Raw genomic sequence first — 18,779 nt, 5'->3', positions numbered from 1 at the left:
AATAAACTGGTTCATTAAAGCCAACAAACTAAGCCTGATGAGGGACGGTTGAAGGAGTTGGGTATGTTTAATCTGGGAAAGAGGAGTCTGAGAATATATATAACACCCCTCTTCAAATATCTAAAGGGTTCTTACGTGGAAGAAGGTGCAAGCTCACTTCCTTCTGTCCCAGAGGGATTTTCCCAAATAAATGGCTTTAAGTTACAAGGAAGGAGATTCTGACTAAACATCCGGAATGACTTTCTGACAGTAAGAGCTGTTTGTCATGGAATGGATTTCCTCAGGAGATGGTGGGCTTTCCTTCATTGGAATTGTTTAAGCAGGCGTTGGGTGGCCATCTGTCATGGATGCTTTAGTTGAGAGTCCTGCATTGCAAGGGATTGGACTAGAGGACACTTGGGACACTGTCCACCTCTGCAGTTCTATGATTCTATAAAACTGGAATTCTACTGAGCAAAGCGTTGAAAGTGCTTCATGTACAATGCTGCAGAAAGAGAAAAGAGGGGATGAGTTAATAAATTACTGACGGTAAATTTGCTTTTTATGTAAACTGTATTACTTTTATTGTTGTTAGCCGCTCTGAGCCCGGCTTCGGCTGGGGAGGGTGGGATATAAATAAATTATTATTATTATTATTATTATTATTATTATTATTATTATTATTATTATTTTTAGAGAGTCCAGGTTTTTTTAAAAAAAACTTTCAGTGAAAACTTTGACAAATATTTCTTCTCTAACCCCCCTCACCCACACCCAAGTAGCATTTTTCTAATTAGCACACTGAGGTAAGAGATCCAATGGTTGTTTTTGTTGCTAAGAGAACATATAATGCTTACTTATACTAAGGTAAAGGTTAAGGACCCCTGACGGTTAGTTCCAGTCAAAGGGGACTCTGGGGTTGCGGCACTCATCTCGCTTTCAGGCCGAGGGAGCCAGTGGTTGTCCACAGACAGCTTCTGGATCATTCGACCAGCATGACTAAACCGCTTCTGGCGCAATGGGACACAGTGATGGAAGCCAGAGTGGAAGCCGTTTACCTTCCCACTCTAGCGGTACCTATTTATCTACTTGCACTGGTATGCTTTCGAACTGCTAGGTTGACAGGAGCTGGGACAGAGCAATGGGAGTTCACCCCGTTGCAGGGATTCAAACCGCCAACCTTCTGATCAGCAAGCAGTGCCACCCACGTCCCCTTACTTATACTAAGCCCTTTTAGACCAACTAAGTCAGTTCTTGGTATGAGCTTTCGTGTGCATGCACACTTCTTCAGATACCAAAGGTGCTACTGGAAGGAATTTTTTTTGTTTTGACTATGGCAGACCAACACGGCTACCTATCTGTAACTAAGCCCTTTTAGCTCAGTATTGTCTACACTAACTGGCAGCAGCTTTCCAGGATTTCAGACCAGAATCCTCTCCCAGCCCTACTTGGAGATGGCCGGGATTTGAACCTGGGACTTTCTGCATGCGAAGCAGATGCTCTTCCCTGAGCTATGACCCCTCCTCAAGAATGCTTAGATTTCAAGACTCAGGCAGACATCAGAGGGGAAATTATATTGGGTAGCAGCAGGGATACAAACTGTGATAATTACATTAAATTCACAAAGCAGTGTGAACCTGGCCTTCATAAACTAACCAGCACCTGCAATGAGTTAAAATAAAACCCTTTCTGTTGACACAAGTCCCAAGTACAGGAGTTGAACTTAACGATGCTGCAATTCTGTAGCTTTAGCTTAGAGTCTCCCCTTGAAGGTCCTTTGTTCAAGAATGACCACTTTATGGTCAGCAACAGAGTGGGAAATTCTCTTTCAGACTGGGGTCCTGAGGCAAATGCTTGACCAATGTGAGAAGCAGCTACTGACAGTTTGAATGAATGAATCTGCACAATACATTTAAAAGTATCATCCCAACTTAAACCAGTCATGGCTTCCCCTCCAAGCATCTGTCAGACCATAGTTCTTTAAGAGTCCTGAGAGTTGCTGGGAGACTATATTTCTCAGAGTAGTTCCACAGTCAAACCCTCTTCCCTGGGAACTCTGGGAATTGTAGCTCTCCAGGGAGAGAAGGGGCCTTCTGCTAACTCTCAGGACCCTTAACAAGCCATAGTTCCCATGATGTCTATGGGGAAGCCATGCCTAAAGTGGTTTGATGCTGCTTTAAATATCTAGTGTAGATGGAGCCAGAGAGAGAGGTAAACATTGGGGGCAGTCATTAGGAGTTTTGCAGCACATTGTCATCAATATGTTGATGGTGTTATAAGAATTCTCAGGTCTCAAATATAAATTAAATGTTCATAAATATACAAGGTAAACACATACATAAGCATACGAACCATGTGTCTGAAATAGTACAGGAGAGCAATCCTGAAGCCATTTTGACTCTCCCAAATTCACCTCAGATATTTCTCTGCAAGGAGAGAGGAAATGGGAAAGCCTCCCCATTGTCTTTGCTTACAAATCCTGTCTTAAGGGCTTATTTGTGTATGAATAGGGTGAGCCTGTGACCTGGAATCAGGAACTAAAGTATTAACCATCACAAAAGAATGGCCAGGCTGCCCAAGTAATGCAATCAGTGACCATTATCAGGTATCCTGGCAGACAGGCTTTCTGCTGTAGACCACCTCCTGTGATATATGTATGATGTTTTAGTGGGGTGGTCTTGGGCTGCAGGGTGGGCAATTTCAAAAGCCTATATAATGTGTACCATTGTTCAGGGTTCTCCTCCCTCCTGCATGTGGTGAGTGGGGACCCTGTTGCAACAGTTTAATAAAAATCAGGCTTACTAGCCACTTTGCTTCTCAGTATACCCTGGCTGGCCTCTGTTACTTTCTCCTGCCAGTAGGAAACCCACTTAAGGACTCTATATGGGCTCTTGGAAAGGGAAAAGTAGCAGTTTTTTCTTATAACGGTTGCACATAAATCTATTTGTCTATAACATCTGAATCAGGAGAGGCTGTGCAAGCCCTGGATGAGGGCCTGAATGCAGTGGCGGACTGGTTGAGGGCCAATAAACTGAGTCTGAATGGTGGGAAGATGGAGGTTTTATGGGTAGGTGGTGGACCCCGTCCGGAAGATAGAACAATTGCTTGTTTTCAGTGGAGTTGCATTCCCACTCAAAGATCCGGTACATAGATCAGGAGCCTTCTGTGTTTCATTTTGACTGTGGATTTTTCTGCTATCCTTGAGTTATGAAGCTCTTAAAGAAAATATGATCTAATCTATTACCCCTCATTTTTCTCTATGCATATCCTCAGCGATGTCTCCCAGACAGGTATCACCACTCTTCCAGCAAGAGGACTGGAAAACCTTAAAGAACTGATGGCTAAAAGTACCTGGGCCCTAAAGAAATTCCCACCTATACAGACTTTTCCTTATCTTGCTAATGCTGAGCTGTCATACCAAAGTCACTGCTGTGCTTTCAAGAACTGGAAGAAAGCCAAGGGGTAAGTCTTAACAATTTAAATTAAATTCTAAAACCATCTGGGGCCACGGTGTCTCCTTTCTCATGAACATACCGGGCAACTGAGATAATTTTCCAAGGTCCAGCTTCAGCTGTGCCCCACTTTCATAAGGCAGGTGACTTCTGGAGAAAGGGCCTTTTCTGGGGTGGCACCCAAACTCTGGAATTCCTTCTCCAAAGGACTCTGCACTCTGCTGATCATCATTTAGGTGCCAGGCCAAATCCATTCTATTCACCCTAGCTTTTAATTATTAATAATACTCTTATTAATTAAATTTCTATACTGCCCTTCATCCAAAGATCACAGGGCAGTTTACAATATAAAAACACAAAAATTACATACTGTAATAACAAACAAAAACAATAACCCTCTCACACACAGTTTAAAAGGCCAAAGATCAGAGGTGTCCAAATTTTTTTCAAAGAGGGCCAGATTTGATGAAGTGAACATGTGTGAGGGCTGACCAAAGAGTTATTGAGCTTTTTTTTAGGATTGAAGATGCTGAGCTTTTTTTAGAATTTTACCCAGGACATATACTGCCACGGGGGCTGGATTAGGCCCCCGAAATGGACTTTGGACATGGACTTGGGAGAAGCGGAGTATTTTTGCCTGGCGCCGAAAGATATGTAATGAAGGAACCAGGCGAGTCTCCCTGAGGAGAGACAATTCCACAAGTGGGGAGCCACCACAGAAAAACCATCAGTATTCCTTTATTGCTTTTGTTTTGTTTTGTTGGGTTTTATCCTGAATTCCGGCTCTAGTTCAAAATTATTAGAATTAGGATTTCCACCCATGCATCCACCCACTGATTTGTAATGTCTAATATAAGTAGCCTTGTAGACTTCTCATTGTAGGAAGACACTGTGGAAATTCCTTTTAATAAACGTAATTGAATAATAGTATAGCACCATTGCAGGAAAATTAAATAATACATAATAGCATGTTTAATGTGAAATGCTATTCAATTATGTATGTGTCATATTTAGAGAAGGTCTCAGGTAGTAGTTTGGGTCCAAAATCCCTTGAATAATATATTTCTTATGCCTAGATTACAATGAATAGCTTCCCATCACCTCAGCTGCTGGGCTCAACATGAACTAAATACCTTGGTGGCAATTCTTCTTCTCTTCTGTCCTTTTAGACTGTTGGAGTCACTGTTCTGCAACCATACTAATACTCACAACGTCCGCAAGAGAAGATCTGCCACTGCCTTCAGGGGACCCTTTTACCAAGACTACGCAGAAGATTATTCAGACCTCACCGAGGCCATGTATGATGAGCACTCCAAATTTAGTAGAGATGTTCGTGGGAATTCTCATTACTTTGTCTTTCTTGAAGAGCACGACAACAAAGAGGTTGGGTTTGGCCAGGAGCTCAAGAACCCTCAAGAGGAGAGCATGCCAACATTTGACAGCCATTATGACTACATTATCTGTGCGGGCACAGATGACATCAGCTGCACGCCAGGACCTGACGAGTTCAACCCTTGCGAAGACATCATGGGCTACAAGTTTCTAAGGGTCGTGGTGTGGTTTGTGAACCTGCTAGCCATTGTGGGCAATGTTTTTGTTCTCTTCATACTCCTCACCAGCCATTACAAGTTGACCGTCCCACGATTCCTGATGTGCAACTTGGCCTTTGCTGATTTCTGTATGGGATTATACCTTCTCCTGATTGCTTCGGTGGATCTTTACACTCGATCAGAATACTACAACCATGCTATTGACTGGCAGACTGGGCCCGGCTGCAGCACAGCGGGCTTCTTCACTGTCTTTGCTAGTGAGTTGTCTGTCTTCACCTTGACCGCAATCACCCTGGAACGCTGGTATGCCATCACCTTTGCCATGCGCTTGGACAAGAAAATCCGCCTCTTGCATGCCTCTGTTATCATGTTGGGTGGCTGGCTGGTGTGTTTCCTTCTTGCCCTTTTACCACTGGTTGGAGTCAGCAGCTACGGCAAAGTCAGTATCTGCCTTCCCATGGATACCGAAACGCCCTTGGGTCAAGCCTACGTCGTCATTGTTTTGATGCTGAACATCATTGCTTTCATCGTCATTTGTGCCTGCTACGTAAAGATCTACATCACTGTACGGAATCCCCAGTACAAATCAGGAGACAAGGACACCATCATTGCCAAAAGGATGGCTGTGCTGATTTTTACTGACTTCTTATGTGTGGCACCAATCTCATTCTATGCTTTGTCTGCTATTATGAACAAACCTCTAATAACAGTCAGCAACTCGAAAATCCTGCTGGTCCTGTTCTATCCTCTGAACTCTTGTGCCAACCCGTTCCTGTATGCTATCTTTACCAAAGCTTTCCGAAGGGATGTCTTCATCTTGCTCAGCAAGTTTGGATTATGCGAGCACCAGGCTCAAGTCTACAGGGGTCAAACAGTCTCCCCCAAGAACAGCAGCGGCTCTTGCAGCCAGAAGGGCAACAGGGGGATGGGCCAGAATCTCACAAACCTTCCTCATGGCTCACCTGAAGACTACCATCCTGCAATACTGCTGCAGTCTCGGGGAACCCTTGCTTAATCTGGATCGCCTAATTGTCAGATCAGTAATAGTAAATTTCTTAACCCTGCGCTACAGTCGGTACCATTTACTGTCCAATTATGCAGCTGCTTGACTGCTGTAAAATAATAATAATTTATTTATATCCCATTCTTCTACCTAAAGTATCCAGAGGGGCATGCAACATTTTCATAAAAACTGTATAATCAATAAGAATGCAAGTGCCATTTCTAACAGCAGTAACAAGTTAAAAGCAGCACTTAAAACAAAATGCAAACCTAGCAGCAGCAAGAACAAAATATGTTACACATCAAAACGAGAGACAATAAGATTAGGGGTCACAGTAAAATTAGGGGTTAAAACCCCATTTAAATTAATACCGTTCATGCTTGGCAGACAATACACAGAAAGGGAACCCAATGGATTTTGATTAGGAGGGCATTCCAGAGTGGACACACTCTCACAGAGAAGGGCTTGTCTCTTGTGCTCACTCCTAGGAACATAGGAAGCTGCCTTGTACTGAACCAGATTATTGGTCCATCTAGCCCATGGGTAGGCAAACTAAGGCCCGGGGGCTGGAACCCAATAGCCTTCTAAATCCGGCCTGCAGACGGTCCAGGAATCAGCATGTTTTTACATGAGTAGAATGTGTCCTTTTATTTAAAATGCAGCTCTGGGTTATTTCTGGGGCAAAGGAGCTCGTTCATTTATTCCCCTTCAAAATATAGTCCAGCCCCCCACAAGGTCTGAGGGACAGTGGACCGGCCCCCTGCTGAAAAAGTTTGCTGACCCCTGATCTAGCCCAATATTGTCATTACTAACTGGCAGCATCTCTCCAGAGTGCAAGGCAGGGTTCCATGCCAGGGACTGAACTAGAACTTTGTGCAAGCAAAGCATGTGCTCCAGCTCTGAGCTATATTCCTAAAATAGCACCAAGGCCCTTGAAGCTGATCTTCATTCCTAGACAAGCCCATAGGGGAGCAGGTGATCCTTAAACTAAGCCGGTCTTGAACCATTTATGTCTTCAAGGACTAAAACCAATGCTTCAAATTGAGCCTGGAGGGACATAGACAACCAATGGAGTTGCCCTAAGATAGGCGTTCTATTTGCTGGCCTGCAAGCACCAGAACAAAACATCTGGCTGCTACATTCTGGGACCAATTGAAGCTTCTGAACCATCATCAAATGCAGCCCCACATAGAGTTCATTGTAATCCTTGGCTCTTCTGGCAGAAAGGGCACTTAAACTATCAAGCACCTGTAGCATAGATGACTGAAGCCAAATCCGCTTCTCCAGATAAGATTGCTTATCCGGTGAAGCTGACAAAAGGCACTGCAAGAAACTGCTTCCACCTGAGCATCCTGGGAAATCAATGAATCAAGCAGTACCCCCCAAAGCTTGTTCCTTCAAGGGAAGTCCAGCCCCACCTAAGACAGGATGAACAACTTCACCTAAATTGCCAGTGTCCACAACAAATAGTTGCCTCCATCTTGTCTAGATTAAATTACATCCTTTAAACTCCTTCGGTACGCACTCATGAACCGCCCGGTTTATCACTTCTGCTGCTTCTCTGGAACTGGAAAATAGGGAATGAGCTGGATGTCATTTGCATACTGGTGGCAACTCAGAGGCCCGAGTCTTCAGATGACCTTACCCAGTAGTTTCATGTAAATATTAAAAAACACAGGAGACAAGATGGAGCCTTGTCGTTGCCTGCAGGCAGTTGGGATACTGCCAGGGAGACAAAGGCCATCATGTCCCCACGCCGTCTCCGGACGATCCATCGATCTCCCGTGGAAACGCAGTATCAGTCAATTAGCGACACAAGCCTCAGAAACAGTATTCCACATTCCAAGGACTGGTGCACGCCCTTTGCAGAGTTCGCACAACGAAAGATGCACTCAGGAGAGCATTATTTACAACTTTATTCAGCGTTGGTCAGAACAAAGGAAAAAACATGACTGCCTGCCTGCGTGTCCAGGCACAGAGAGAGAAACAACAGCCATATACAAAACAGAAACATCCTGTGAACAGGAAATATGCAGGCTGTGACACAACAACCTGCTCCCTTCTTAAGGTGGAACGGAAATATCCTAACAAGCCCATCAGCTTAGAACAGCAGTCTCCCAGCATTAACTTTTGGGTTCAGCCTTCCAGGCAGGAACAAAACCACTGAGGAGAGCAGTATCACATAAGCCCATCCCAAACAGATGGCCCAGAAGAATCCCGTGATAGACAATACCAAAAGTGGCTGAGATATCCAGGAGAAACAGCAACATAGCACTCTTTGTGTCCATCTCCTTATGCAGCTCATCCACAAGTACAGCAGTGGGGAAATTCTGGGCCTGGCAGCCCAGATCTTTATCTGTCCCCACCCCTGTAGGTCAACTTTGACAGGTGGGTGGCACATTCCACCTGCCAATCACCTGGCAACATTACGATGTCAAAGGCTCAACAGATGGTTTATCCTGCGCACCTGTCAAAGTCCCTTTCCCAAGCACCCGATATCTGGCTGGGTTTTTAGGCATGTGGGAGCCAGAGTAAAGGGGCTTTGCAAGCAGAGGCAGCAGAGCTGCTTTCTGCAGGGATCAGCTGCACAATAGATTCCCCCCCAGAGAACTCAGACACCCAGCCAATGCAGTTCTGTCTCTACCTGCCCCACGCTTGATGTCACATGTGATGCCCAGCATGGGGCAGGGACTGTGGACAGCATCATGGGTCAAATTTGGCATGCAGACTGAAGGATCCACACCCCTGCACTGTGGCTACCAAGTTGGATTTCATTCCAAAACAAGGTCTAAAACCAGACTGGAATGGATCCATATAATCTGTTTCTTTCAAAAAACCCTGGAGCTGAGATACAACCATGTGCATTAATACCTTAGATTACGGTATGGAAAACTGCAGGTAGTGTGATCCTCATAAATATTGCCAGGCTCAAGAGTGGATTTCTTTAGTAAGGGTTCCACCACAGCCACTTTCATCACCACTCCCTCTCTGAGGAATGCATGTACTACACAGATTAAACCTGATCCATGTGCTTATGGCCTTGCCACACACTAAGGCATGGACATTGGTGTGTGTGTATATGTGTGTGTGTGTAGTTCTTTGCATCCAACATCTGCTTATGACTGTGATGCAGAGAGCTACAAGAACAGAAGCAAACTGCTCACACAAACAGCCATCTCTTCATTCTTGCTGTGTGACCTAGATCACATTTCTTCTTCCTCACCCCTTCCTTCTGATCATCCATGTCACAAGGCTAAAGATTTTCTGGCAAATACAAAGTAGAACCTGCACAGGAAAGGCTACTTGCACATTTTAAAATCTGATGTAAGGTTTGAAGCTTATTTGAAAACAAAATCAAATACAAAGATTTATAACGGAAATAGTCCAAACATAGAATGCAATATGCCTGTCAATTTATTTAAAGAATGCAATCGAGTTAAAATCTACCAGTTAAGAGGTGTCAGGGCTTTCTGGCCTGTCTTACATTGCTGATGAAGTTGTACAAGAGTTAGCACCTAAATAGAGTCACCATGAGGACATATTGGGATGCTACTGCTCAGTACATGTAATGGTCCAAGTGATTGATGCTCTAGGAAGTAAGCATAGCTACATAGAAGTGAAGAAGAAGAGTTTGGATATCCCGCCTTTCACTCCCTTTAAGGAGTCTCAAAGCGGCTAACATGCTCCTTTCCCTTCCTCCCCCACAACAAACACTCTGTGAGGTGAGTGGGGCTGAGAGACTTCAGAGAAGTGTGACTGGCCCAAGGTCACCCAGCAGCTGCATGTGGAGGAGCAGAGACGCGAACCCGGTTCCCCACCACTCTTAACCACTACACCACACTGGCTCTCATAGTTTTCTTCAGCCTCCAGATAACATATACTCTGCATTTTCTAACATCCAATCAAAGGAGGCAACAGCTAGCACAAAAGACAGTCCTACACCAAAAAAGCCAAGCTCTAGTGGCAGCCCTGAAAACTCTTCAATAAAAGTTCTACCATCTTGAATTAGAGAGATCACAGGCTGACGGTGACCTAAACTGCCCATCCAGAGAAGCTGCCCAGTATAAAAAGGCTTTTTAGCATGACTTAAATGAGAAGGATGTAACTCACCAGGAAACGATGCAAGAAATGAAAATTGTAAGCATGCAGTTAGGGGCAGCACAGTCTTGCTACTGTTTGCTGGAGGAGCAACTTGATTACATGAGAAAAATGACAGTCAATGCAGAGTTGGAAAAGAAACTGCTTCTAGAACAGCAGACCCAGATTCCGAAGGGAAAAGGCCAGAATCAGTGCAAAAAATGGACAAGCTTGGAATTCTAGAAAAAGAATGCTGGAAACTTACTAGCACTCAGAAGACTGCACAAGTAAGTAAATACAAGAAGATCAGTAGTTGGATTTCCTAATAACATTTAACATTTGCAAGACTGAAGCGAAGTGAAGCTCCAGTTGTGGATCTTGATGCTCTAATGGCAAAGGGGCATAGCAGGAGAGGTGAGTGCTGCTGTTACCTATACATGTATGCCTCTTGTCCCTGATGCCTTCTCCATATTCCTTAGCTCCGCTGAAGACACTGTGTACTTTCATTCAAGCAGTGGCAAGTCTGTTCAGCCTGGCTCATCTCCATGCCAAGGCAAAAGTGTGGCGGGTCCTTATCCGAGAGATGTTGTTTGCAGATGATGCAACCTTCACAGCCCACTCTGAGGAAACTCTACAGAAATTCATCAACTGTTGGGCTTGACCATCAGCCTGACAAAGACCAACAGCCAGTGCTCCACACATAAGTGCTGGTGACCACATGCTTGGTGATTTTCTCTACCTGGGTTCCACCAAAACCAGCAACATCTGCACTGATGCTGAGCTGGACAAGTGTATTGGCAAGGCAGTCATGGCAATGGCTCACTTTCCAAAAAGGTATGGGAGAATGTGATGCTAACAACCAATACCAAGATGAAGGTCTACCAGGCTTGCATGTTGAGCATGCTGTTTTATGGAAGTGAGCCGTGAGCAACTTAAGACCTCTCAGCCTTCCATACATGCTGTGTCAGGAAGATTTTGGGCATCACATGGCAGGACAGAATCTCAAACAAAGATGTGCTCTTCAAGCTCACATTCCCATGTTCTCACTTCTGCCTCAATAACATCTATTTTGGCTTGGTCATGTCCACAGAACAGAAGACGTCACAGTCCCCAAAGATGTACTCTATGGGGAGCTGGCTTCAGGCACCAGACCTGTTGGCAGGCCAACTCTGTGTTACAAAGATGTCTGCAAACAAGACATGAAGACTGGCAACATTAACCCCGTCATATGCAGTGCCTGGAGACAGTCCGGTTGCTTATCCACAGCAGTGACCAGAGGAGGAATGACTGCTGGGAGGACTGCAGGGAGAAGAAATGCCATGGTGCATCTGCAGCAGCGCAACCGGGCACCTTCATCTGCCCCAGCTGCAACAAAACATGTCTCTCCCACATCAGTCTCTACAGCCACAACGGACACTGTAACTCTCCAACAGGTTGACTTCACCTCTCCATTGTTTCCCAGGACCAATGGATGCCAACAACAACAACAACATTTGGTGGGCAGGGCTACTTGTTTCTGTTGTATTTCTGTATTTTGGATCTACTAGTGATTAATATGGTCCCCGTATGCTTTGTTCTGCTTTAAAACATGGGTTTTTAATTGTGATTTTTGCATTTATTTCTTTTGATGATGCTGATGATGATGATGTGAACCATTCAGAGATTTTGAAGTGGATATAAGTTACCTAAATAAAATAAAAATAAAAATTTCTAAAACGCTTGTTAATACGCAAGTGCTCAAGATTGAGCTAAATTTTATGTTCTCATGAGTCCTTTTGGGGGGAAAACAATGGGGGGAAAACATTTTTTTAGAAAAAAGAGTTAGACTGAACCATGAATCTCCCTGCCAAAAGAGCAGGCAGTCATAAAAGAGAGCATGGCTGAATAGGAAAAAAAGAAAGAAAGAAATGGTAAAGAGAACAATGCTCTTCACTTTAGTTCTTATAAAATGAGAGTATGCATTTGAGGAGGAGGAGAACCAGTCATCTTATAGAAAGCATTTTGATTTTGCCAGTTTCATTGAAAAGTTTTAAGACGTTGTTATGGGAAGTCAGTGAAATTAAAAAGCTATTGAATGAAAATAAAGTACTATTCCCCTGCTTTGGGACTCAAGCTTTCTATTTGTGGAGGTGAGAATACCTGCAATTTATCACCCCTGTACCAGCAATGTACAGAATATCTACCCTTGGAAGCAGACTTCCATTTGCACAACAGATAAAGTGTTGAAGTGCCAGAAGCATAGTTTTGTCCTGTATAAAGTTGGATTGTAACCGTTGCCTTACAATGTTTTATATATATATATATATATTGCATTACATTTTCTATTTGTGCACATTGTAATTCAGTGGGTAGTATATGCAAAGTTTAGGGTGGGTGGTGTGGTGTGGGAAACCAGTCTTTTCAATAGCAAATAATAACTATTTCTATCTACAGACTGACTGCATATCTAAATGTGTTGGTTTAACTGCTGCTTGTTTAAAAATCACTAATGTATATTCAGGCATATTTTCTGGCTTTGTCGTCTTGGTTTTTAATGTTAGGAAGAAAAGAGCATTTTCTGTAGCACTCAGACGGTACCTGCAGTTGTTCTGCAGTTGTTCATTTCATGGACCTTATTGTCCGTATATGTTTTTTTGGCATAAAGAGCTGCACTGTCTCTCTTCTCTTACTTGACTTTTTGAACCTCTCTCTCTCTCTCTTTTATTCCAACCATGAGAAGTAGCCCTTCAAGTGCTTTCTTACATGGTCTTGGGTAGTAGCAGATGTGCTTCTTTCAGGTTCGCTATTCTCAGCACTCACCTGTTTACTTGCTTCCATTGTTCTCAGCACAAGAGTTACTAGCATGAACCTTCTCCCTCCCAAACATTTTATTTTATTCGTTGTATTTAAATTCATACACCTCTTTTTCTACTGCCAAAGCACTATGCATCTTAGAAGCCCTTCTCAAGACAGTTAGCAACACAATATCACGAGGCATGCTATAGTGAATTAAAACTAATTGGTGAATCCTAGCATATTGACACATCACAATCTGTACCAAGCAGAGAAAAACAAATTCAGGAAGGCTTGGGTTAGAGAGGTAAACCAGTTGTGTGATGTCATCATTGGAAGAGCCCCAAAGAATCAGATTCTGAAAGAATTATACAGCCCAATTCCGAGTAATGGGTGGAGACTTTCACTGCAAATACAGTGGTACCTTGGGTTACATACACTTCAGGTTACAGACTCCGCTAACCCAGAAATAGTGCTTCGGGTTAAGAACTTTGCTTCAGAATGAGAACAGAAATTGCATGGTGGCGGTGTGGCGGTAGCAGGAGGCCCCATTAGCTAAAGTGGTACCTCAGGTTAAGAACGGTTTCAGCTTAAGAACGGACCTCCAGAACGAATTAAGTTCTTAACCTGAGGTACCACTGTAGTGATAGCACCTGTAACAACATCTCACTAATTCACCTTGATGCAATCTAAAGGGATTCTTCATTAGCAGGGGTGAAGATCATAGCTGCCAAGGTTTCCCCTTTTTAAGGGAAATTCCCTTATTCAAAATAGATTTTCCCTTTTAAAAAGGGAAATGTTGAACCTTTGGTGGAGATCCTGTAGCTCTGTAGGTTTTGCTGGGACTCCAAAGCCCATCTCCCCCACCCGACCCCAAAGCCAGCATTGCCAGTGGTCAGGGATGATGGGCATTGTAGTCCAATAACAGCTGTAGGACCACAGGTTTCCCATTCCTGCTTCAACAGTGGCCTCATCTCCTCTGCTGTGCTCCAGCCTGAAGCAAAGCTGCTCTCCTGGGAGCAACACACCACACCTGGTCCTTGCCACACCTCATGGTCCAGCAACTCTCTCCAGCCACAGTAACCTCTCAAAACAGCAACATGTCTGAAGGCTAGCAGAGGAGATAGGAGAGACTTCATTTAAAAAAAACATAGGAGATACCCCTCTTTGGGCTAAAGCTCTACACATAAAGAAGAGGAAAAAGCATGCCACAAGGTGATATAAGCATTGTGAACAATGCCAGATTAGTAAGCCAGATTGCACTTGCAATCCTTGATAGGCCTCTATTGTTGTCGATAAAGAACTTGAAGATCGGGTCCATTATCTGCCAACAGAACCAGGTAGAAATTTAGGAGGCCATTTTATCTTGGATGTTATATATGAACTGTGATTAATGTCTTAGTTTGTGCTGTAATAGCAGAGAAGTGTAGCTGTACCTTTGATGATTGATTTTATACACCTGTGATGTTGGTGTGGTTTAGTCAAATGTGATGACTGATTCTAATTATCTGCAATGTATTTAAAATGTTTTGCCTCATTTGTTGCATACTTGCTGTGCCTGTGATGATCTTATACTCCTGTTGTATCGTGTTGAGTGTATAGGTAAGACGCAACATGAGATGGCTTATGCGCATAGATTATTTATCTGTTCATCTATTGTGACTGGAATGTTGCTTTGTATTATTCAGTATTATGGACTGATGAAGCTGTTGTGAAACATCTGGAGTACAGGTCTTCTGATCTACTGTACCACTTTCGCCATGGGACAGTGAGGAGGTGCCATCTGCGACTACTTACGTATGACCCCTGCCTCTACATATGGCCATGTGAATAACCCTTTCTTGCAACCGTTCCCACCTACAGGACTTTGCGCTTCCAGTAGATAACTAACTGTAGAGCGATTAACTTGTTTCAACTGTGTGTGACACTATTACTATATACATTATTGGCAGAGTTGTGCCACTGGTTGACTGTATGTCTAGAAGTATCTCCAGGCTTTGATATGCACATTGCACTTTAATTTGCTGAACTAAGTAAAATTGTCCTTTATATTTGGTGTTTTGATCTAATTTCTTTATGGCGTTTACATCCCCCCGCCCAATAGTTGATATGAGTATGATTGTTAAAAGAACAATAATTAACTTAGCATTTTGTACATCCTGCCTTTCCTCCACCATGAAACTAAAAACAGCATACACATACTCACCTGGGCTGAACCTTCTAAAAATATTGCGATGCATCCGGAATTTTTGCTACACAATCTAGTGAGATTTGGAATACAGTTGCCCAATACAGGTAAACATTCACCTCAGCACTGGAGTTTTCTTTCTAGGGATGAAGATGAATGCTGAACAATATCCATAATAATTGTTCCTTACCAGTTTCCCAATGGAGTCCAGGATTCAGCTGTTCTAGTGCCATTCACATTTAAGGGGTTGATGCTGGGTTTTGTGCCAGAAAGAGATGTGGGGCAATATCATGGAGTGGTCATCATCAATGGCCTGGAACTGCAAACAGTCAAGTGGTTTCACTCAGGGTCACAGGGTTTCTAAATTACACAGATCAGTGTTGGTTTTAAATATTTTCAGAATAGAAGCTGCCATTTGTCCCCAGCCATGCAGTGAAAACTGGGGAGTGTTGGAGGGGGGTGTCTCATAGTTCTTGTGCTGCAGTGGAGAGGGATGATTGGGGAACAGCGTGTTCAAACTCTAAGGACACTTAACATACAAAGAGCCCCACTCTAAGGCCAAGGATCTAGCCAGACCAGCCTTCTTTTCCCAATAACAGCCATCCAAGGTGTGCCTGGGAAACTTGTAAGTGGGGCATGTGAAGGCAGCCTGTGGCTTGTCTCCAGGATCAGGCATTCAGCGGGATAGTGCTCAGTTAATCAGGTCCGTAGCAATTCTGCCTTGCACAGTTTGTGCCTCTCCGTCCGTAGAAATATATTTTAGAGTCAGCTCCTCCGTTTTAAGCTAAATATTTTCTTTGTGCGTGGACATGCTTGTTTGTGAATCTTTACATTTTCTGAATAATTAAATGTGTATTCTTAGGCCCGCCCTCCCTCTTTAAAGGCAAGGTGGGGGTAAGGTCAGTCCCAGGCACCAAATGTGGCCCTCCAGGCCTTTTTCATTCGGCCCTTAGGGAAATCCCACCAGTCCACATCTTCTCCTCACCAGCCCTGATCCATTTCCTGCCTGAGTGCTTTTGCCTGGCCGGAATGTGACAGTGGCTCTTGTTTGCTTGGAGGTAAAATAGGAGAGCTGCGGAGGTATAGAAAACTCTGGGTTTTTTTGCAGGGAGGGAGGGAAGGAAGGAGGGTTATTGGTTTGGTTTGTTCTTGCTTTTGTCTTGTATTTTAGGCTGTGAACCACCCTGGGATCTACAGATGAAGAGTGGTATACATATTTAACGAATAACAACAGCCTACTGTAGCTTGATAAAAATCACATCCATCGATCCACTCGCTTTTACATCTGCCAAGCATGGGCATTTGAATCCCTAGAAGGTTCTCTACAGTGGAAGGAATTCCTTAGGCTGAAAAGGTTTTCCCTTCCCTGCATTTAGGATACTGGGGGATTTAGAACTCTGGGAACCCCAGATTTTCGCTAGAGTAGGCCAAAGATTTGGGTGTGCAACAGTGAAAACACTGCTTTATACTAAAAAATATTTCTTTTTAAAGTATCTGAATACTGTCCAAGTTTCTTAGCAGAACCCATTACCAGAGCAGGTAGCTGTATTATCTTGCTTGCAGCCTATTAAAAAGTTAAAGTATATGGTCACTTTATTCAACCATGCTTCAGCTAATTAACTGATGCTATGAAAGGTAATTTTGCATATATTTAAACTCCAGTTGAATTTACTGTATTTTAAATCTCATCATCATTTAAATTGAACCAACCTCATCACACCAGTCCATGGAATCACAGAATTATAGAGTTGGAATAATTATTGTTCCAATAAAATATTAAAATACAATAGTCTGTTAAACATTAAAAGCTTCCCTAAACAGGGCTGCCTTCAGATGTCTTCTAAAAGTCTGGTACAGTGGTACCTCAGGTTAAGAACTTACTGGTAATTCGTTCTGGAGGTCCGTTCTTAACCTGAAACTGTTCTTAACCTGAGGTACCACTTTAGCTAATGGGGCCTCCCGCTGCCGCTGTGCCGCCACCATGCGATTTCTGTTCTCATCCTGAAGGAAAGTTCTTAACCCAATGTACTATTTCTGGGTTAGCGGAGTCTGTAACCTGAAGTGTCTGTAACAACCCACTGTAGTTGTTCCACAGGGCAGGTGCCACCACCGAAAGGCCCTCTGCCTGGTTCCCTGTAACTTGGCGTCTCGCAGTGAGGGAACCGCCAGAAGACCCTCGGCACTGGACCTCAGCGTCCAGGCAGAACAATGGGGGTGGAGACGCTCCTTCAGGTATACTGGAAGGGACCACAAGGGTCATATAATCCAACCCTGTGTAATGCAGGAACCTGTGTGTGTGTGTGTGTGTGTGTGTGTGTGTGACAACTGAGGATCACATTTTATGCATCCGTTAATGTAGACTCTAGTCCACACAAAAGCTTACGCCTTAATTAAATGTATGAGTCTTCACGTGTGCTACAGTGCTTCTTGATCTTTTCATATTCAACAGTAACTTCCAGCATCTCTTGCTTGAATGCTCATGTCACTCGAAGACAGAAATGTTGTGGGCAGAAATGTTAAATCACTCCTTTAAAAACTTGTGCTTAAATAGCTTTCACTGTTTCACCCTAGTGAAGTTGAGAGGAACTTTGGCAAACGTTTGCCACCAGTCACAACTGTAAAAAGTAGCAGACTTCTTCAAATGCCAGTGTGTCAAACGCTCAGCAGATGTTGAGAGTCTCCTCCTCAATTTGCCTTTCTACATGCTTCTGGAAATTGTTTTCTGCACTTTGGCTGCCATCTAGGGGAGAATGATGCAAAACGAAGAGATTATATTTAATGTTATCAAGAAAATCATTGGTTATATATGCCAATGGTGACATGTGTTAAAACGCGGCTACTAAACTGGAGTGTACTCCATTTACTTATCATCACCAAAAGCAGCACAACACTGATGCTGACCTAGAGCCCTGCTGCCTGTTTAATCTGCTTTTGAAGATGATGCCTAAAGGGCACCATATTAAGTCACTACTCTATATCTGGTAGCGTCTTCTATTAGTTGGTCTTCTTCTCTGATTCAGAAAGAGGTGGCAATCTTTCCACCACATTGGGAGTGCTCTCCTTCTGAACAGATAGAAAGTTGCAAACAAAACTATGGAGTTTCCCAAGCAGAAATAGGGTAACATGCACTTTGTAAGGCAATGTTTTTCAACCTTGGTCTCCAGAGGTTATTGGCATACTCCTAGGGATAGAATTTTCGGAACGCCTTCTTGTGTTTATCCACACAGGTTTTTTGTTTTCCAGTTCTTGTTTCATTCTTCAACCTTGATGAGGTATCTCTGCCCCACCACCCACCATTTTGGTAAAAATACAGTTCCTGCATATTACGAGTATCAAATAATACTGATTATGGAGGAATGATTCCACCACATGCTTATGAAAGAGATACAGGCACTTCATGATAGTATACTTTCTTAAGAAGCCCCAGGAACCTGTCGTTCTTGCAAGATGTTCTCCTTAAACTCTTCTGGAAAATGGAAAACTCTTTTGGGGGGTCTTCACTTGGGAAAGTACTTGGTGTGGCATTGCCTACTCCCTGGGGTTGCCCCACAGCCTGTTCGTCAACCTCCCAGAGTAGACCCATCTTTCTGGCCTTCCCCAGGAGCTGTTTAATATCTGAGCCCAGAGAGTCTGGGGAAATTGTCTCCCTCTCCCTCTTCCCCATCCTCCTCGTCCAGGAAAAGCTCACTTTCCCCCATCTGAACAGATGGATTTCGCTGTCTACTGGGATCAGGGATATCCTGGTCACATGGGTGCTC

General features: G+C 43.6%; 1 protein-coding gene across 1 annotated transcript in view; it reads left to right on the top strand.

The window, feature by feature from the left end:
• TSHR (thyroid stimulating hormone receptor) overlaps positions 1–13,363 on the top strand; it is a 77,439-nt gene extending 64,076 nt beyond the window's left edge. Inside the window, exons 10-12 of the mRNA XM_083739120.1 lie at positions 3,253–3,441; positions 4,601–9,600; positions 9,838–13,363. Of these exons, the coding sequence (XP_083595246.1) occupies positions 3,253–3,441; positions 4,601–5,996 (1,585 nt within the window). The 3' untranslated portion in view covers positions 5,997–9,600; positions 9,838–13,363. The remainder of the gene's footprint in view (positions 1–3,252; positions 3,442–4,600; positions 9,601–9,837) is intronic.
• Positions 13,364–18,779: the final 5,416 nt, after the last annotated feature.

Source organism: Podarcis gaigeae (genome assembly GCF_964106915.1).
Source record: "Podarcis gaigeae genome assembly, chromosome: 1".
Taxonomy (NCBI): domain Eukaryota; kingdom Metazoa; phylum Chordata; class Lepidosauria; order Squamata; family Lacertidae; genus Podarcis; species Podarcis gaigeae.
This window is presented reverse-complemented; position numbering and strand designations above follow the sequence as displayed.